The sequence below is a fragment of the Rattus rattus genome, chromosome 3, assembly GCF_011064425.1.
Source record: "Rattus rattus isolate New Zealand chromosome 3, Rrattus_CSIRO_v1, whole genome shotgun sequence".
Classification (NCBI taxonomy): Eukaryota; Metazoa; Chordata; class Mammalia; order Rodentia; family Muridae; genus Rattus; species Rattus rattus.
The window spans coordinates 222,186,891-222,208,465 of NC_046156.1; the positions used below are offsets into that span (position 1 = coordinate 222,186,891).

The 21,575-nt window shown below is 38.2% G+C and overlaps 1 protein-coding gene and 1 pseudogene across 3 annotated transcripts in view; both read left to right on the forward strand.

Annotated features, from left to right (window-relative positions):
• Positions 1-21,575, forward strand: part of Ell2 (elongation factor for RNA polymerase II 2) — a 68,781-nt gene that overhangs the window by 36,512 nt on the left and 10,694 nt on the right. For both annotated transcript variants that reach the window (XM_032899125.1, XM_032899126.1), the window contains exons 3-7: positions 1,431-1,552; positions 5,914-6,077; positions 12,247-12,506; positions 20,806-20,930; positions 21,189-21,273. In XM_032899125.1, coding sequence (XP_032755016.1) covers positions 1,431-1,552; positions 5,914-6,077; positions 12,247-12,506; positions 20,806-20,930; positions 21,189-21,273 — 756 coding nt within the window. The remainder of the gene's footprint in view (positions 1-1,430; positions 1,553-5,913; positions 6,078-12,246; positions 12,507-20,805; positions 20,931-21,188; positions 21,274-21,575) is intronic.
• LOC116897367 lies at positions 14,830-17,439 on the forward strand (annotated as a pseudogene). Its single transcript, XR_004387425.1, has one exon. The product of XR_004387425.1 is annotated as a centromere protein R-like (transcript).

The window sequence follows — 21,575 nt, forward strand, 5'->3', positions numbered from 1 at the left end:
GTAAATAGTAAATGTGGAGACTTGGTTCTTCAGGAATTAGGACTGAAATAAAGAGGCCAAGACCATTGGAGTTGATGGATAATACCTGTATGGGTTATCTGATACACAGCAATCTTTGTAGCTCTAGAAAAATCTTAGCAGACACACCTCCCTTGCTTCTTCGAGTTTTTATTACATGACTGCCATTCCCAGACAGTCAATCTATTCTTAGCTTTCCTTCCTTCTTCTGGGAGTTGAAGAAGGTATTTCTAACTTACCTACTGTATCGAGCTTTACCTACGTGACTTGAGTCAGCAGGTCCTCTTCCCAGGCAGAGATGACACAGGGATGCATTCACTAGCACATGCGTGGGTGTGCCACATGTAGAGCCAGTGTCCTATGCTTTGTATTCTTCCAGTAACAACAGAGAGGACAGATTTTGAGCCACATGGGTATTGCAAAATACAATGTCCCTTCTTCCTCATCTGCTATGTTACTAAGATCCAGTGTGTTTGGAGACTAGAAGGTGTTGGTTTATGTTTTACATGCCTGTATATCTTTATTCTTGACCATCACTTAACACAGTGGCAGCCTTGTAAATCAAAGAGAGGAAAAGCTTTAGGTACTGAGAAAGGAGGAGCAATTGGTAGAAGATTCTAATTCCTTGACACAAGTTTCTGAGCTCCTACCATACACAGGAAGTCTATCTGATTCAGAGCCTGGGGGTAAAAAAAAAAAAAAAAAAAAAAAAACCCTTGCTAATAGGCATTCTATTCTCACCTAGCAGGGAAACAGGAACTTGAGCAAAGCATCAGAAAACAACCTAGCTAGATGTCTGTAATCCCAACACTTGGGCAATTGAAGCAGGAACATCAGGAGTTCAAGGTCTGCTTCAACTTGTATGAGTTAAAGACCAACCTGGCTGAGACCTTGTCTCCAAAGCAAATAGAAAAGCATGTCTGCCCATGTCAGAGTGTTGCCTAGGGCCTGGCTTGGGAGGAACTTGTTGACCCTGTTGCCTAAAGATGACACTGAATGAGGGATGATTCCCATAATTGGAACATCAAGATATGTCCCAGCTACACTTTTGCCTTGTGTTACTACTTATTATTTTTCAAAAGTACTATTCAAAAATAAGAATTAAAATATGAAATGTGTTTGTGTTAAGACAGCAAAAGATTAGATTGGAATATACCTCAGAGACCATTATATTATCTAGAAGCTATTCAGCAGTGCTCATATGAACAGGAGTGATTACCCATACTTATGGGTAGAAATGAAGCAAGATTGCGATGAATTATAGGCATGTTTGTCATGTTGTTTGAACTGTTTGGTCATTTACATGCTATGAAGATGCATATATATCAAAGGTTATAACAGGGATCACTTGAACAACCAGTGAGGCAGAACTGCATAAGCACTGAAGTATTTTTCTCATTCCCACCTTTCAGCTTATGAAAATTCCCAAAAATGATCCCTTCAATGAAGTCCACAACTTTAACTTCTATTTGTCAAACGTGGGGAAAGATAACCCTCAGGGCAGCTTTGACTGCATCCAGCAAACACTCTCTAGGTGAGTACAGCCTAGAATATGCTACATACTGCTTGTTCTTAGTTAACAAAATGCATATTAACTAGTCATTTGATGGTAACTAAATTTAACTACACAGCTCATCTATTTAAACATATTAGCTGCCTATCATGTGCTAGAAATTGTGTGTGCCACTGGATTATAGTCAGAAAAGTTACAGAATTCAAAAATACTATAAAATTAGTTTTTAAGTTAAAATCAATTTTGAAGATTTAACATTCATTGTGTTTAAGAAAAGGTGTCTTACATAGTACTCAAGACATTTTGTAAAACTAAGATGGAAAAATATGCATCCTACATACCTTCTTTATCCTCCATCTTGCTGTAAAGGAGATGCTGTGTGTTTTTTTTTTTTTTTTTTTTCCTGGATTCTAGAGGCAGGGTTTCTCTGAGTAGCCCTGGCCACCCTGGAACTCATTCTGTAACCTGGCTGGCCTTGAATTCAGAGATCTACCTCTGCCTTCCAAGAGCTAGGATTAAATACTTGTGCCACCACCACCCAGCAAGACTTCTTTTAGTTTTATTGCACAGGCTGCTAGACTGGATACTAGACATTACTTGCAATAAAAATGTAAGAAAAAAATTGAAGACAAAATAAAAGAAAGGCAAAAGACTAGCTACTTCCCTAGGTGCCATGAGTCCCTTGCCCACTTTGACTGAGCAATCAACGAGCGATTTGCTTGCTTTGGCTTTGTGGTCTGTGATAAAGTGGGAGCCCTTGGTAGGCATTGAATACCCAGTTCCCCAGGGTGTAAGGCCTTGACACTGAGACAGAGGAGTGACACCAGTCAATGTTTGTGGCTCATCTGCACAGTACTGCAGTCTGTCAGAACTGCTGTCAGAAGGAGAGCTGAAACAGGAACTGCCGTCCTGAAAGCTCCATGTTGCTATTTCTAATCTCCCCAAAAAACTGTGGTATGAACTGTGTATGTTATAGATTATACAGCCTTATATGCTCCATTCACTTCCATATCTACTGACTACATGTGGTTCTCTATAGTCAGTTGTTAAAAATTACATAAAATTTAAAATTTCATTGTTTAATCATACTAAGACATTACAGTCTCAAATTCCACATGTGCTTACCACAGTGAACATCACAGATACAGGGTATTTCTATTATTGCAGGAAATTCCCTGGGGAACACTGCAATAGATTGTAGAATAACCAACTCTCAGGGCCTCCTTTTAACAGATGACTTATGTTACATAATTATGTAACTATGTTAGTTTGTGGCTGGGTAAAAGGAGAACTGGGTCCTCAAAACTTCTACCCAATGCTCCTTATACAGCAGAGGTATACCAGTGTCTGATTATGGTGCCATCATCTAAGGGATTTGAGTTTTCAGGGTGTTAAATTTCAGTTTACACCTATACCACATCATTTTATAAAGTACCCTGAAATATACCAAAGGAATTGAATGAACTCTTTCCCCTGAAGAATCTTACAAAAACTATATCACTTTATAATTGTATGTTATATAGAGCAAATCATACACATTTGGCTAAATGGTTAAAAATGTTGTTTCAGTAAACCTTAAAAAACATTGAGTTTCATCTCTAGGACCCTTCTAGTGGAAGTAGGAAACTGACTTCCCCCAAGTATTTTCCTTCATGCAATGTATTGCGACTTTCCCTGCAATACAAGTATTGCAACGTACACCCACAAGCACAGATACACAAAACTTTTAATGTAAAACATTTAAATATGGTTTTATTTTTATATACTATATACACTATATATTTATTTGTATTGTACTTACCTAGCACAAGAATTTAAAGATTGGTTGTATACAAAACTGTTTAATACAGTAAGAGAAGAGAAACAAAAATTAGCAAGAAATTTCAGGCAAATCCATTAGTGCCCCTTTCCACCAGAAAACAAAAGCACTAAAAATGTTTAGTTCTCAACTGGGTGTGGTGGCACACACCTTTGATTCTGTCACTCAGAAGCATGAACAGGCTGATCTCTGTGACTTCTAGGACAGCCAAGGCTATGTAGAAAGACCCTATCTCAGAACAAAACCAAACCTTTTAGTTATCACTCTGATAAGTAAGTGACCTGTAATCTGGATACGTCCTTTCTAGTCTTGACTCTTATAACAGTGGATGTCTTCAAGGGCCTGGCTTTCTCAGCACAGGCTGTGCTCACAATAGAAGCTCAGTAAGTGGATACTCAGCAAATATTAACTGATGTCTGTTATCTCTCTCCAACTTTAAAACTTCTCACACATAAAATGGTGGAAATGTCAAGTCAAAATTCACATCTGGGAAACAGTGACCACATGAGCACAAGGCAAACAACTGTAACATGCTGGAACCTTCCCAGTTTCAACTAAGTTAAAAGGCTCTGGAGAGCAGCCTGCAGCCTGCACAGATAAACACGGCTTAACTTGAATGTGAAGTCTATACATCATCATTGCTTGTTCTTACTTTGTATGTGTCCCTTAGTAAGAAACAGGGAGTGATGCTACAGCAGACTTCCTGGTGCCACACCTTCACTTCATTAAGTGAGTTGTTCTCTCTCCAGTAGTTAGTCCTCCATCTTGGCCCACCAGATTGGCTTATCAGTATTCAAAGATACTCAAGTCTCCTTGTTTAAAAAAAAAAAAAAAAAAAACCTCAAGTGGATAGTGCCTTTCCTTGTCCCTAAAGCCAGTGCATACTTCTGAGTGTCTTATAACTGTCAGCTCTGGGCTACTTTCCCACTCTGCTCACCGTCCTCTGCTTGTGAAGCACTGTCCTCACAGCTTCCACAGTGCATAATACTTTCAGGCACTTTTTGGCTGTACCTCATAAGTATCTGTCCCTCCTGTTCCTGTTAACTGCTGCTCTCCCTATCCCACAACCTATCCCTTTGTTACTGCAGTAGATGGGTCTCTATTGCTGGTAGCTTGGACATGATCTTTATTTTGCCTTTCTCCCTCTTCCTTTCTCCCATGTCTAATCACTAGTCAAGCCCCATCAACTTTGCCTTTTCCAGGCCTTGGAGTCAGCTGACTTGTGTGCATTCTGACTGCTGTGCTCTTATTCAAACCCCTAACTGATCTTACATGTTCACCCTTACATCCCTTTCTTCCATGTCTCCATGTATCTTGATCTTTCTCCAACACAGCTGAGCTATTTCTCTTTTTTATTCTCCTAGTCTCTTCAGAATCCATGGCTCCCAATCCTGCACAATGCACTCTCCTTATGTCTTCAGCCTTGCATCCAATTACCCTTCCCAGAAGTCTTCCACTCAACTGAACCTTGTGCTCACTCAGGGCCTGCACAGGTTATCTTTATGGAGCACTCCTGTCCATCATCTCTCTTACTTAGTTGGCTATATGACATGCTCAGTTAGCACTTCCTCCAGAAAGTCCCATGTAACATGCCCTTCCAAGATACTCCATTCTTGCCCATCTTTGTCATCCATCAGAGAAGCAGTTCTTTGAAGGAGGGACCACTTCTGTCTTGTCCTTACCCTGACTTTGTTCTACCAAATAATATTAATGGGGCATATTAACTATTTTAAGAATAGTATTTATAAAGAGTTATTAGCAAATTTCACAAAATCTTATCAACTTCTTAGTATCGTAACAAAGGCGTTTCCAATTCGGTTTGAAAATAGAGGAGAAGTGCCATTTTATTCCATATTTTCCAGATGGCATTAAGGCTATATAGTATTTTCCTTTTAAAATATTAGTTGTGACTTATGTGATCTCTAAAAAAATAAGAACACAACCATTTTAAATAATCACTATATTTAAAAATTAGAATTTTTAGATTTTCTTAGGATTGCAGGTATTCAAACTGTTCCATGTAACTTTAAAGCAAAGTCGTTGTCAAAGTCGGTGTTAATATCCATGTTTGTCTTGATGTGTTGTTTTCCCTTTTTTAATGTAAGCAAGAACTACTTACCCCAATTCTTTTTTCAGTTTTTGCTATATAGAGATTTAAGGAAATTGTAAATACATATTTTACAATATTTTAACAATACTACTAATACATTATTGGAAATAAGAGAATTGTGTGCAAGGTCTCATGTTTCCTTTGTAAACCATAAGTGTCATGTCTATTGCAGGAAGCTTTAAAACAGCTGACATTAAACGAAGGAAGAACCCCAGTGCTTGCCGGGACACTGCAACAGCATCCAAGCATTGGGTCTCTTAGGATTCATCTGACCCATTTTGTTTAGAATGTGAAAAAAAATTAAGGGTGTAAACATCTTAAGTAATAATATTTAAAAATCAGTGTCAGTTATTTGAGGATTGTTAACTTATTTTTGCTACTGTTTGTAGGATTCTGTTTGCCTGTCATGAAAGTGAAAGTCATATCTAACAAAGCCACTCTCTTGCCTGACAGCTCTGGAGCCTCCCAGCTCAATTGCCTGGGATTTATACAGGATAAAATTACAGTGTGTGCAACAAATGATTCCTATCAAATGACTCGAGAAAGAATGACCCAGGCCGAGGAGGAATCCCGTAATCGAAGCACAAAAGTTATCAAACCCGGTGGACCATATGTAGGTTTGTATAGATGTATTTCTCTGTCACATGGTTGACTGGACTAACTCAAGATGGCTGTAGGTAAATACTGGTAATACTAAGAATGAGAACACAAATTAATTTTCAGGACATTTTACATAACATGGCCCAAAAAAGTCATTTTTCTCCTTTTAGGCTGCTGGTAAATTAAAGAACATACTTTAAAATTTTATGACTTTTATAATTCTTGAACCTTCTGTTGGCTGTTTATTATTATTTTGCAATGTTGAGGTCTGGATACTACATGAGGTTGGCTTTTATGTGTTTTCTTTGTCATTGAATGGTATAAGCTCAGTGATGGACAGTGTGGTTCCTGTTTGTACTTTAATAGAGCTATTTTTGTACCAAAATCTATTAAACAAATAAGTTGATAACCTCATTGTTACAGATTTTGCTTGTGTTTTCAGAGGATTATTATACAATAAATGAATTTTTATTATAAAAGTATAAAATGTGCTTATGGCAAAGCAACAGGATGATGATTTAATTAAGACCTGGTCCCACCCCCATCATCCTTATCATCAGCTCACTCAAATATGCATAAGATGGAAGGAAAGTATGACCAGATCAGCAAGATGAGTATCTCTTTTGTGAGCAGTGTCTTGAACCTTTAACAAGTCAGTTCATAGTGATTAGCAAGAACAGAAGGCTAGAGAGAACAGGAGCTATTCAAGTCTCTGGTCAGTTTTGTAACTCAAGGCACTGTAGTTGTAAATGAGGAATGGCTATGAATTTGGAAATGTAGATGTTTCCAAACACAGTTTCTTACAGACCCAAATCCTTTAACCAACACCTTCCTAGATTTAGTGTGACTGCTCTGGTTTTCCTAGCCATGCTGCGCTCAATTTTAAGAGGCTCCACGGTGCCTTTAACAAGTGTCTTAGGAACAAAGCCGAGTCTCCTAGGACTCGGAGCTCAGCTTAGATACATTTAGTTTGGTTTAACAACAATTCATGGCTTCCCCAGGCATCTGTACCCACAGGACCCAATACCCTGACTCGTAAGTTACCAACAATGACATTTTTTCCTTCCCTTTCCTGTTGAGTGAAGTAACAAATCTCAGCTTTCTTCCTTTGTTCTTTGTCCTTTCTCCTTGTTAAGTAACTTAGCTGACCATATTAATAGGCTAAATCTCAAATTATGTTTTCAATCCATAAGATCTTTTCCACTTAACATTTTAACTAGAAAGTCACTGTCACTGTTTTTAAAAATGTTGCTTTAATCTAATATTTTATAAGCAATGATACTAGATTAAATATATAGAAGACTCAAATCATCAAAATGATTTCCCTTAATATAACTAACTGCAAACTCTTAACCTCATTTTATTCTAAAGCTTGAAAATCAGCAAAGACTCCTATCCATTTCCACTGATTGGTACTTAAATGTTCCCCATTTTGGTGATATATTTTGTGAGTGTGGAGACTAAGTACAATGCACTTACAATTTATATATCTGACTTAGAAAGTGGATGGGCTGGGTTGCTTACTTGCTTTGAAGAATATCAACCAGGGTACCCTGAAATTTCCTGTGTTGAACAGGCTGGTTTCAAATTTGCAAACCTCCCACCTCAACATCATGAAAGCTAAGATTGCATGAGCCCCCACATTCAGTTCGTATGACAAACATTTCAACATCTAGAATCTCTCTATCAATGTATGTTAGAGTTCCTAAGGTTTCTTCTAGGAATTATAATTTCCATATATCTTAGGGATAACCCAATCTAAGTTTATCAAAGACTAAACCTGAACAAAATTCTCTCTCAGTCTCATCAGAGCCTCACATTATCTCTGCCGTCCTCAAATGGTTCTTTATTCTCTTCCTCCCAGCTTTGTCTCCCATCCACTCACTCTCACTATACAGTGTTCTTCTTGGATCTGAAATCCTGCCATGAACCTCCTCAGCCATTTTTCTCCAAATCACTTAACCCCAGCTCCTGTGGCCTGCATTGCAACCTTTTAAGTATTTGTGGTGTAATCTCTGGACTGCTTCTAGTTTCTCACCTCAGATTGCTGTTAGTCAAAGCTAGACCAACTCTAGGGTTCATTGGATTTTCTGTTGTTTACTTTGAGCTTTACTCTACCTGGATATGTTGCACTTGAGGTTTTTCTATTGTCTGTTCTTTACCAGTTGATCCTTTCCTGCTGGGCAGCTCAATTTGTATTTTCCTACTTTTTATAATATCTGGCTTACTCAGTTCTTTAAAATGTTAGTGAATCAACCTATAGTGCTAATATTACTCAGTACTTACTGGGAGCTCATTATATTCAAGGTATATGTTAGTTCTGTGTATGTGATTCCTCATCTGAACCTCATGATTACACTATGAAATAGGTTATAACTATTTTACACATTTTATACATCAAGTTGTTGGGCTTAAAAAAAATTAATGATAATGAGCATGCCCTCATATCAAATTATACTCTCACTCATAAACAGCAGGAGCTACTTGTATAGCTTATAATTGAGTGTACCGTGTAAAATGACACCAAATGCTTGCCTGTACCAGCTTAGGTACCTACAGACTTGCAGAACAAGGTTCCTTTCAATGGTATGAGCCTGGGTGGAGGCAAGCAAGAGTCATGCTGGTCCTGCTGTGGTGTGGTATGGCATAGTGCCAGACTGGGCCTCTGCCAGCTGAGCTAGGCCTCAAGCCAAGCTTAAGGATGAAGTCTGCTCTGCTAGGAGTCTAGGGGTCACCTGGCCTAGTTTCCTGGGCTGCAAGCTTCTGAAACTCTCCTGTGGGAAACAAAGAACAAATCCTGCTTGTCTGGAGAGGAACCAGAAACACTTTTACTTGGACAGCAGCATGATGGTTAGTTTTCCACTTTGGTCCTGATGTTTCTGTCTGTAGTGAACATATTCCATAAGAAAACTTTACTAATCCCCACCACTTTGTTTCCTGATAGGTCAAATCCACCTCTTGACTCCTACCTACCTTATAGAATTTTGTTGAATTTACAAATCTTTATATGTATATGTAAGTGTACAAAATAACCCAGCTGATCTGATATTGATGATTCTTTTCCCAATTTCCCCATTATCCTTATTTTTGATTAGTGTATATTTGAATGATGAAACTGGTTACTGACTACCTCAATTTTCTCAGATACTAGATAAAGAGTATCTGAATTAGAGGACATCTAATATCTGTTCTGGCAATGTTGTGCCTATTGTCTTTGTACGTGTGCGTGTGTAATAAACCTTTGAAAAAGTACCACAGGTACCAAGCAATGTAAGCGGAAGCTACTGCATAGATTAAGTATTTAAGCAGAGTTGAAGCCATCCTTGCTGCCCTGCTGATAGTGTCTACAAAAGATGGCTTCCTTTCTCTTGTCTTTCTGATAGCCCACATTTACATTTCCTTTCACATTGTTGACTCACTGCCGAAGGATGAATAACTTTACCATCTAGTATAAAATGGAGGAACTAGAGGTGGACTCATAAATGTAACAGTGCTTCAGATATAACCCCAGTTTAGCCAACCCTGTTGATACCAACCACTGCTGCTGTATATAAAAGACCCCAGGGAATTGATTAGCTGTTGGGTCTGGGAAGAGTATTAACTTTTCCCACAGGCTTTATTAAAAAGGGCCTTTCTGAGGCAAATATTAAAAATAAAAATACAGTTCCCCTGACTGTTTTGAACTTAGAATCTTCCCACTTCACCTTTTCTTTAGCATCTCAGTTCTATTAGTGTTTATGCTTCCTCTGTAGCATCTCTTTCATTAATCTTGGGGTCTCCTTCCTGATTGAAGGCACAAAAGGGGTAGAAGGACAGCAAGCAAATGATGTTTAAATGTAACTCAGTGCCAGTGTTATTGGGTTATTGGGTTTCAAATAGTTCATTCAACCAATTTGAAAGGAACAATTACCCAGCAACCAGCCATCTAAAGGAATAATGAAGTTGGTGTATTGGGAGCAGGTACCAGAAGACCCACCACTAGGCCTCAGTTAAGACTCAACCCTCTCCCTCATCAGAATCCAATTTTTTAATCAAATATCATACTCCCTCTTCAGGACAGAGTAAGCCTTCTTTATTTTCCTCTGCCTGCTTCTCAAGAGGTGCAAGAAAACAGAGCAACCCCTGGGGCCCATTTTGAGACCAAGGATCTGAAGTAGATCAAATAGAAACAAAATGCTGGATCAGGAGAACCTGAGCTGGCCTGGGTTCTATCTATGACAGCTTCGTTGGGAAAAGAGTTAAGCAGGTTCTTTCCTACAGGAATTGGCAAATAGGAGGGAAGTGTGACATTTAGAGTATTTCCTAAGACCTTACATTTTCTCCAGTAATTTCTATTGAACAATCAAAAATGTGATGTTAATACTGTCACAGCTTTGAAATGGTAGACCAGTCTGGCAATGTGGGAAAACACAGACTGTGCTGAGTCCTGCCCTTCTGTTTGCTGACATTCACAATCATTAGGACTGACTCACTCTGCTGGTGGAAAGCAGCCACGGCCCTGCCCTCACAGAACTTACAGCCCAACATGAAACAACAGGAAAGCATTAGGCATTTATTCATAAAACCTTTCCCACGAAGAGGTACAAGTGAGATTTGGGCGTAATCACAGACCTTCCCACTGTGCTAAGTAAGCATTTTACTATTTTGAGCGTCTCCCACTGAAAACCCCAAATTTCGCTACTGTGAAATGGAGATAAGACTTACCTTGAGAAATTTACTAGCATGAAGTCATTAGGGTACAGAGTCTTCACCACCACACCATAATCAGTGCATGATAAATATTAGTCCTTTTCTACCTAATGTTGATCTAGCATACTCTAAATTATAAAATATGTTAAAAAAAAAAAACAGCTATCAGTCTATCTTTAAAGCTTTACATAATTTAATTTGACTGGTTTTCTTATCACTAGGCAATATCCCTTAGAATTCTGTTTCTTCACTGTACAGTAATTCCATCTGATATTGGCCATCCCAGTTGGTGAAGTACACCAGCTGATGGTTTCCTAGGAATGAGGTAGGCTGACAGCAGAGTTCTGTCTGGGCCCTCCCTGGACAGAAACACTAATGAGCAGAGTTCCTGAAACTGATTTACCTTCACACATAGTTCATGATACTTGCTTTTACTTATCTGTCATTTCTACTATCATAGTCTTACTCCTACTGCAGTCACCCTGTTTGATGGGTCATTTCCAGTTCTCCTCTCTATTTAACCAGAAGGAATGGAGTTGGACATAAGGTGTAGTAAAAAAAGTAAAGAGATTCTACTTCGGAAATTATATAGGGATCTTATCCTGCTGTCTGTCCTTTATCAAGAGACAGTTACTGGAGGCAAGTAGGATGCTCTATCTGGATAGATTTGAACAGAGAGTTTACTAGGTCACTTCTGACACATGTTTTCTAGACATTGTCATCTGCCATCTGTTAGTATTCTGTCCAGGCAGAAAGTATTGCTGACACAAGCAACACTGTCCCTAAGGGAAGGGTGTGTCATCTTAGACCTTTTTCTTTCTCTGTATCTGACCTGTCTTTGTAGTTTATAAAGATGGATCTCCTTGTTTTCTAAGAGTATGTGTGTTTGGTTGGTTTGATTTTACTTCTAAAATGTGTTATTGCTTACTAAGAAAGACCATCTGGAGTGTGCCTGGTAGGTGTTGGTTCTACTCCCTGTGATGCCTGTGTCTATGGATTTATTACAGTACTGCCCTGAGTTAGGCAAATGTCTCCTTATGAAATCTAACATGCATTTTTTTCGTGTTATCGTGAGGTAATATTGAATCCCTGTTTCTATTCACATCTGCTCTTTTAGAAGTGATATACACAAAGATTTAAGTACTGTAAGTAACACAGGACAGCATTAAAATTATTTCTACCTGTCATCAAAGAATCAACAATGGAAAATTTTCTATTCTGTTTTTTTGTATCACTAATTATTATCCATGTATGGCTAAATGGCAAAAGCACATCTATAATATTCATTTTAAAAAATGATTCTACTAAAAATTCCTACTCCATATTGTGGGCAACTTCATCAGAATACTAATGTATGTTCCTTTATAGTAAAAATGGAAACAAAATGAACTCTTTTTTCTATAATAAAAAGTTACATAAATTGGGTTGTGGTAGCTTCAATACTCATTTTATTACAGCACATAGATTTGTAACCATGTCTTTTCCACTGGTCTTTAGGGAAAAGAGTGCAAATTCGTAAAGCACCTCAAGCCATCTCGGATGCAGTGCCTGAGAGGAAAAGGTCAACGCCCATGAACCCTGCAAATACAATTCGAAAGATGCATGGTGGCAGCAGTGTCTCTCAGAGGCCGTACAGGGACAGAGTCATTCATTTACTGGCACTAAAAGCCTATAAGAAACCTGAGCTGCTTGCCCGACTGCAGAAAGATGGTGTCAATCAAAAAGACAAGAACTCCTTGGGAGCAATTTTGCAACAGGTAAGGACAACTGAGAGAATATCTGAGTACTTCTGGTGAGGCTCACTTAAGAACACTTGTTTTGATAGGCTGTGGATGGAAGTTAGTTGATACATTACTTCCCTAGTGTGCTGGAACCCTGGGTTTGATCCCTAGGACATGCCTATAATAGCACTTAGGAGATGGAGTCACGAGAATTATCACAAGTTCAGGATCATCCTTAGCTACAAAGTGAGTTATAGCCTCTGTAAAGTCCATTAATTTTTTAATTGGATTTTTTTATTTGTTTACATTTCAAATGTTATCTCCTTTCCCAGTTTCCCATCCATAAACCCCCTATCTCATCTCCTCTCCCCCTTCCTCCCCCATCATCCACACCCCCTTCCTGCCTGCCCACCCTGACATTTCCCTACGCTGGAAGGTCCAGCCTTGGCAGGACCAAGGGCTTCTCCTCCCATTGGTGCCAAACAAGGCCATCCTTTGCTACATATGCAATTGGAGCCATGGGTCTGTCCATGTGTACTCTTTGGATGGTGGTTTAGTCCCTGGGAGCTCTGGTTGGTTGGTATTGTTCTTACAGGGTTGCAAACCCTTCAGCTCCTTCAATCCTTTCTCTAACTCCTCCAATGGGGGCCCTGTTTTCAGTTCAGTGGTTGGCTGTAAGCGTCCGCCTCTGTATTTGTCATGTTCTAGCAGAGCCTCTCAGGAGACATCTATATCAGGCTCCTATCAGCAATATTGCCTGGGTTTGGTGGCTGTATGTATGGGCTGGATTCCCAGGTGGGGCAGGCTCTGAATGGCCATTCCTTCAGTCTCTGCTCCAAACTTTGTCTCCATATCCCCTCCTATGAATATTTTTGTTCACCCTTTTAAGAAGGACTGAAGCATCTGCAGTTTAGTCGTCCTTCTTATTGAGCTTCATGTGGTCTGTGGATTATATCTTGGGTAATTCAAGCTTTTGGGCTAATATCCACTTATCAGTGAATGCATACCATGTGTGTTTTTCTGTGATTGGGTTATCTCACTCAGGATGATATTTTCCAGTTCTATCCATTTGCCTATGAATTTCATAAAGTCATTGTTTTTAGTACCTGAGTAGTATTCCACTGTAGATAAACCACATTTTCTGTATCCATTCCTGTGTTGAAGAACATCTGGGTTCTTTCCAGCTTCTGGCTATTATAAATAATGCTGCTATGAACATATTGGAGCACATGTCCTTGTTATATGTTGGAACATCTTTTGGGTAAATGCCCAGGAGTGATATAGTCCTCAGGTAGTGGAATGTCCAACTTTTGAGGAACCTCCAGACTGATTTCCAGAGAGGTTGTACCAGCTTGTAATCCCACCAACAATGGAGGAGTGTCCTTCTTTCTCCACATCCTCGGCAGCATCTGTTGTCACCTGAGTTTTTGATCTTAGCCATTCTGACTGGGGTGAGGTGGAATCTCTGGGTTGTTTTGATTTGCATTTCCCTGATGACTAAGAATGTTGAACATTTCTTTAGGTGCTTCTCAGCCATTCGATATTCCTCAGTTGAGAATTCTTTGTTTAGCTCTGTACCCCATTTTTTAAATAGGGTTATTTGACTCTCTCGAGTCTAACTTCTTGAGTTCTTTGTATATATTGGATATTAGCCCTCTATCGGATGTAGTATTGGTAAAGATCTTTTTGCAATCTGTTGGTTGCCGTTTTGTACTAATGGCAGTGTCCTTTGCCTTACAGAAGTTTTGCAAATTTATGAAGTCCCGTTTGTTATTTCTTGATCTTAGAGTATAAGTCATTGGTGTTTTGTTCAGGAAAATTTCCCCAGTGCCCATGTGTTCAAGGTTCTTCCCCACTTTTTCTTCTATTAGTTTCAGTGTATTGGTTTTATGTGGAGGTCCTTGATCCACTTGGACTTGAGCTTTGTACAAGGAGATATGAATGGATCAATTTGCATTCTTCTATGTGCTGACTGCCAGTTGAACCAGCACCATTGGTTGAAAATGCTATCTTTTTCCCACTGGATGGTTTTAGCTCCTTTGTCAAAGATCAAGTGACCATAGGTGTGTGTGTTCATTTCTGGGTCTTCAATTCTATTCCATTGATCTACCAATACCATGCAGTTTTTATCACTATTGCTCTGTAATACAGATTGAGTTCAGGGATGCTGATTCCCCCAGAAGTTCTTTTATTGTTGAGGATAGTTTTCACTATCCTGAGTTTTTTGCTATTCCAAATGAATTTCAAAATGTTGATGGAGATTGCATTGAAGATTGCTTTTGGCAAGGTGGCTATTTTTACAATATTAATCCTGCCAATCCATGAGCATGGGAGATCTTTCCATCTTCTGAGATCTTATTCAGTTTCTTTCTTCAGAGACTTGAAGTTCTTGTCATACAGATCTTTTATTTGCTTCATTAGAGTCACACCAAGATATTTATATTATTTGTGATTGCTGTGAAGAGTTTCTGTAGGGTCCATTCTTAAATACCACAAGCCCTCTGTTTGTTCCTGTTAATATTGTCACTATTTTTGAGATGGGGAATTTTCATGTAGAAATACAATTTGTGAATATTATTAAACTTGTACATCTTGGGTTGTTTTGTTTTTAGGGTGAGACTTGCTTTGGTGATTCTCCTGAGTGCTGATAGTGTTGGTATGTGCCACTATGCCATCTAGCAGTTTCATTAAAACCCGGTTGAAATGTGAACATTTTTCTCATTTGGCTAAAAACAATTTTATCCAAAATTTCACTAAGAACTAGGCAAGTTTTTTATTGTTTGCTTTAGTCTTTCATTACCTCACTTTAACACCTAAGTTTACCGGGTGATTAGAAGCAAAGTTGTATGACATCCTCTGTTACTCTTCAGTTGGCATAAGGCATAGTACCCGGGCCTAGTAAATCATTTAAAATGCATTGTGTCTTCCGTATTCCTTGAAGTCCTTATTACTTCATATTTTTTAGACCAAGACCAGTCAGTTGTTTTCTTTAAGGGATATAAGAATTTCAAGATTAGATATGATCAGTTAGTTACCTTATAATCACAAGGTGCACTGTGAAGTAGGTGTTGGTTTTCATTAAAGAAATATCAAATAGTGATTTCCTATATTTTTGGTATTTACTTTGGGAGGTAAGTGTAAATTAACATTCAGATCCATCATAAATGTATTCCCTCTGTGATTTTTTTCTAAAAAATAATGACAATTCCAAATTCTAAAATTTCATCATTTTTGAAAATTATGTTTTATCTGATACTAAATAAATAACAGATTTAAGTCTATTTCTTCATTATTAGCTTACATCCAAAACACAATCCTAAAGATTATGAAGGAGTAGAACCATTTCTGCAGGTTGTAATTACCTAGTCTCTCAGTCACTTGGGATAATCTTTATTAAATCCACTGAATACCTTTTGAAAAAAAATTGTTGTTTTGTTTTGTTTTGAGACAGGGTTTCTCCATGTAGCCCTGGCTATCCTGAAACTTACTTTATAGACCAGGCTGACCTCTAACTCAAAGGTCCACCTGCCTTTGCCTTCTGAGTACTGGCAAGTATGTTCCACTACCACATGGCAAAAAAATAATTTAAATCCATATTTAATCTATATGTCATATATCCCTTATTAAGTTGAAGATGAAGAGTCAAGGAGAAATGAGGATGAGAGTGAGAGGGAGTACCAGATCACTCTTTTGTTGCGAAGAGAGTCAGGCTGTACATCACACAGTGCACAGGAAAGACATCACCAGAAGGTTGATGAATTAATTACCTTCTGAGACAGAAGATAAATAGGACACAATGATGGAGAGTAGCCTCCTAGAAGCTTCTGCTACACAGGCAATAGTTATATAGTGTTGTAAATACAGATCACTGTATCTTAATGGGAATACTTGACACTGAACAATTGGAATATCACAGTTATTGATCGGGTTGTTTTCCAGAGCCGTTGAGTATAGTTTTATCCTGGCTGTACATTCAAATATCCTAAAGCTCATTTTAGGAAGTGCCTGTGCCAGATTCCACCCAACACAAACCAGTGAGGTATCTGAAAGAAGGACGTGATCACCAATACTGTAGAAAGCCCCTGAACAATTTGGATGTTTAATATGAGCTGAAACATCTAAAGTAGTAAAAACAGATATAGAGGTCAAGTTATTGACCAACCTACCACTTTAGAAGCTTGTACTATACAGACCAGTGTACTGTATGCCAGGCACAGTGTGGCTAGGCATTTCATGTATATATCATTTGATCTTCACATCTTAAAAACTTTGACTAGCTGCACTTGCTGTTTCTCAGTTGGTTCTATCCAGCAACAGAGTCCTGGAAATGCCATTTAGAGATTATCCACCTTATGTTCTCAAGTTAAAAGATCACTGAAACTAGATGATCAGTTTGAAGACAATTCATTTGGTCCTTCAGAAATCATGAAGAAGAAAAGTAGTACAGCTTATTCTCCAACTACTGGAACTTATCAGTTGAGCCCATTTTCTTCTCCTACAACCCCCAGAGAACAAGAACACAGAAACAGACCATCAAATGGAACAAGAAAACTGAATAACTTGAGCTCACCTGAAAGACAGGAGTCCACAGTGAAAGGCAGTGATGGACCAATGATGTTGCTATCTAAAATTGAGAGATCATCAGAGAAAACCATGGAGATAATGAACAATTTAAGTAGTGTACAGGTGTTGGAGGGCAACAGACAACTTGAAGATCTCATTGGTGTTTCCCTAGTACCATGCTCCTTAAAAAGAGAAGCGAGAAAAACCAAAGAGCTAATGACAAAAGTAATAAAAAAAAAAAAAAGCTGTTTAAAAAGAAAAATTCAAAAATTCCTCCCAAAAACAACATCTTGATAGCTTTGAATTCCTTAAAGCCATTTTGAACTGAGTGTTACCTTCAAGTCTAACAACTGTGTCAACCTACCTGGATATTAGTCAGCCATAAGAATACAAACCAGATGGAAGTAAAGAGCCGGTATATCAAGTTTGCAACCCATCTTATAAGACAGGTAGAAGATATGTTGATTATTCTAAAAAAAAATAAAAAATAAAGGCATCCACTGTGCACTGCATTTTTGTGGGAAAAAAAAAAAAACCTAAGCCCGGCTACTATACATTTCCTTATCCTGAACATTCCTAACAGTTGATACGACTTTTGCTTCATGAAAGCGACCAAAACTGACTTGAAAATTACTAGAATAACAGAAGAAGCTGTTGTCAAAATATCAAAATATTGACCATTTTATTACCAACTAGTTAGCAAAGTACTAACTAAAATGATCAGTACTGTTTTGCCCGTGCAAATGCATAGTTTTGCTGATTTGCTACTTATAGTGTAGTTTTCTTTGAGTACTCTGTGAATGTTATTTATAAAAATAAAATATACTAGGACATATGGTTTAAAACTGTTTACCAATATATAGCTTCCTTTTCCTTAGAATGACTTTTCTTGGAAAACCTTCCTTAAAAAAATCAAAACAGCAACTCAATGAACCTGAAAAATCTCCTTGGTCTGAACCTTTGGGCCTTTGAGTTAAGTGCACTTTCATCATTTGCTCATTGCATTCATTTACTTCAGCTGCTTCTCTGTATCAACTGACTCTACACCTATGAATTCAACTAATTGAAGACCACAGTTTTTTTTAACTGCATCTGTACTAAATATACATAGACTTTATTCCTTGTTATTCCCCAAACAATACCATATCACAACCTTGTACATAATGTTTATATTTAATTGTCTATTGTAAGTAGCCTTGAGGTTATTTATAGTATATGAAAAAAGACTATAAATCTAGATAATTTTATATGGAGGACTATGGGTTCATTGAGTTAATTCCCTTAAGACACAAGGGTTAACTGTTCCTGCACTCTACCAAAGAACATACTCCCTGGTTTTCTAAAATATATCTACAAGATTAAACTCAGGAATGATGGGGAGTTGAGAGGGGCTGGGCAAGAGATCCTCTCATAAATGGGGAGTTTAGGAAACCTCTTTCTTGGTAGTTACCTGAAATGAAAAGCAGAAGACAAAGCAAATCATCATTTCTGAGAGCCAGCCTGGTAGAAAAGATGGAGACTAAATCCCAGGAGACATTGCAGACCAGAGATAAAGAGAGACATTTTATTTTTAATTAGATGGAAAGTGACATTGGAGTTTAAGCAAGAATATGCTGTAATCTGATCTATACTCTCAATAAGACCACTCCTCTTTATGTCAAGAATGGCTCAGGGGCCAGGGGCCAGGGGCCAGTTGGGAATAGAAGAAAAAGAATACTTAAATGAGTCTGCTGCAGAAATCAAGGTGTCACATGCTGGCAGCTTGGTATGCTGGAGTTGGTTTCATAAATTTTGAGGAAAGACTTGCTAGCAGAGATGAAGAAGAGTGGGAGCTGTGTTTATAAGTTGGTTTTTCATAAAGCAGTTCAGTAGATGTTGAGCTACTGATTAGATAATTCAAAAAAGGGATGGGTATAAGTAATGCAGATGGCAGGATTACTACAAAGATTCCATTTGGAAATGTTGATTAGACATATCTAATAGATGTCAGTAGATAATCACACATAAGTATTCAGAAAACATTTAGGTATTAACCTATAAATTGGGCATTGTAAATCTATAGTTGAGTGAACTCATCTTAGGAAGGAGAAGAAGAAAGAAAATAGGGCAAAGGGCAGTTATTGAGCACATCCCCACATAAAGGCATGAGCATAGGAGGCTTAAGAAAGGAAGACCCTGAGGGAGGGAAGTGACCAGGAGACTCTCCCAACAGGACCACAGGAGGAAACTGTGGTGGGGAGGTAGAGTTAGTCTGTATATTGAAAAAGAAAACTATTGTTCTGTATATTCCACTTCAAATATAAGTCCAATTGTGTCTTATATTCACTTATTCACAAAGTTGAAAGGCAACATTAGTAATAAATTAGTGCTCATATGTGACATGCACACTGTTAAATCTGATAGCACTTCTTAAGGGACACACTAAGAAGTCACATTACTGAAAAGACAATTCCCAGATTTATGGGTGGACATACTTTTTTCCTTAGCCTTAAAGATTTTTAGTGTGTAGGAGGGAGATTTACTGAATGGGATGAGAAAGGAGGATACAGGAATCTAAAATTCACTTAAAATCTATTACATAAAGTATGAAACTGTCAGTAAAATAATTTTAAGTACTTTTGGTTTAGCATAATCGCATAGATTCGAAATAAGTAGGTTATTCTACTACCTGGACATTTTAGGAATGTCTTCCCTGCTAACGGGTAGAAAAATATTACACTTGGGGAAAAGCCCTCTAACATATATAAGGAACCATAGTTTGTGACTTAGTTGTATTTGTTTGACAGGATTTTAAGGATCTTGAAGGGATAAATAGTTCTTCAGGAAAGCTGGCAGATATGAGAAATAAACTTGCGGGCTAGAGAGATGGCTCAGCGGTTAAGAGCACCTGACTACTCTTCCAGAGGTCCTGAGTTCAATTCCCAGCAACCACATGGTGGCTCACAACCATCTATAAAGGGATCCAATGCCCTCTTCTGGTGTATCTGAAGACAGCTACAGTGTACTTATATATAATAAATGAATAAATCTTAAAAAAAAAAGAAATAAACTTGCTTATCAAAAAAGAAATAAAAACAAGATGATCAAAATTAATAGTAGTTGTACAGATGCTGTCTGCTGCTGGCTGAGAGCTTGTAACTTGCCACTAGGGTCCTATTTGTGTTCTGTTTAAATAGAAGTGATTAGAGATTTTTCACTATGATTCAGCAGCACTGGAAGTGGCTGAGCTGGTGAAAGGCCCTGCTTTGCAAGCCTGGTGATTTGAGTTGGTCCTCAGAACCCATACGAAGGTAGAAGGAGAAAAGTGACTTCACAAAGCTGTCCTTCGGATGGGTGTTGTAGCATGTATTAGCTTGCAAAATTATAGACCTACGAAAATCAAATATTAAGATAAACATATATGAAAGAGCATGAGGATTTTTTTCTTCTGAGACTAGAGTCCCTTCACTTAATATTTTCCATTTCTACCTATTACCTATTTCCCTGCAAATTTCATTTTTCTTAACAGAGTTTTTACTCTGTTACATCATGTTACATCATGTCAAGATGTTACATCATGTCAGCATGTCTGCACCACATTTTGCTATCATTCTTTAACAGAAGATAAAAGGCTAGGCTGTCTTCAGTAGGGTAAGAGTGAAGAGACAGTGTCTCTGAGGTAGAATGGAGGATCCTTTGGGTATATTGCCAGAGGATCATAAAAAAGCTTTATGTAGCCTGTTTTATATAGCCAACAAAAAATACCTCATGCTGTCTTCATACCCTATTCCAGGTGGCCAATCTGAATCCTAAGGACCTCTCCTATACTTTAAAGGATTATGTATTTAAGGAGCTCCAGCGAGACTGGCCAGGTTACAGTGAGACAGACAAACAGACACTGGATTTGGTGCTCTCTAGGTAAGTTTCCATGTTGTCTTTAAAAATGGTGCAAATAGGGGTTGGGGATTTAGCTCAGTGGTAGAGCGCTTGCCTAGGAAGCGCAAGGCCCTGGGTTCGGTCCCCAGCTCCGAAAAAAAAGAATCAAAAAAAAAAAATGGTGCAAATAAGCAATATTCTAATCAGTGTTGTTTTACTGTTGAAGTGAGAAGGAGAAGTGTTGTATTGTTCGTATTTCAGAAGCCTCTTTATTACTTGGAAAATATGTTTCCTTTACAGAAAATTAAATTCATCTCAGAATGCTGGCACTAGCCGGCCAGAGTCTCCCATGTGTTCCAGCAAAGATGCTGCCTCATCTCCTCAGGTATGCCAGGAAGCTATGAAATCACAGCCTGCCATGCAGCCCAGCACACTTGGCTTTCTGACTGTGAAGGAGGAAACTGCACAGATCACCTGCCCAAAGCCCACAGCTAATTCATAACCAAGCTTTCAGTTTTGACCTCAGTCTAGAATTATTTACACTAAGTTGTACTGATGATCAAAGTACTTAAAGCTTATCTTGCTTGCCATTTTTAAAATTTAAGTTTATTGTAAGATTTTCCTTTTCAGTTTGCTCACTAACCAGAAGACATATCCAGCCCCACATAACTTTGGAAAATACTTGAT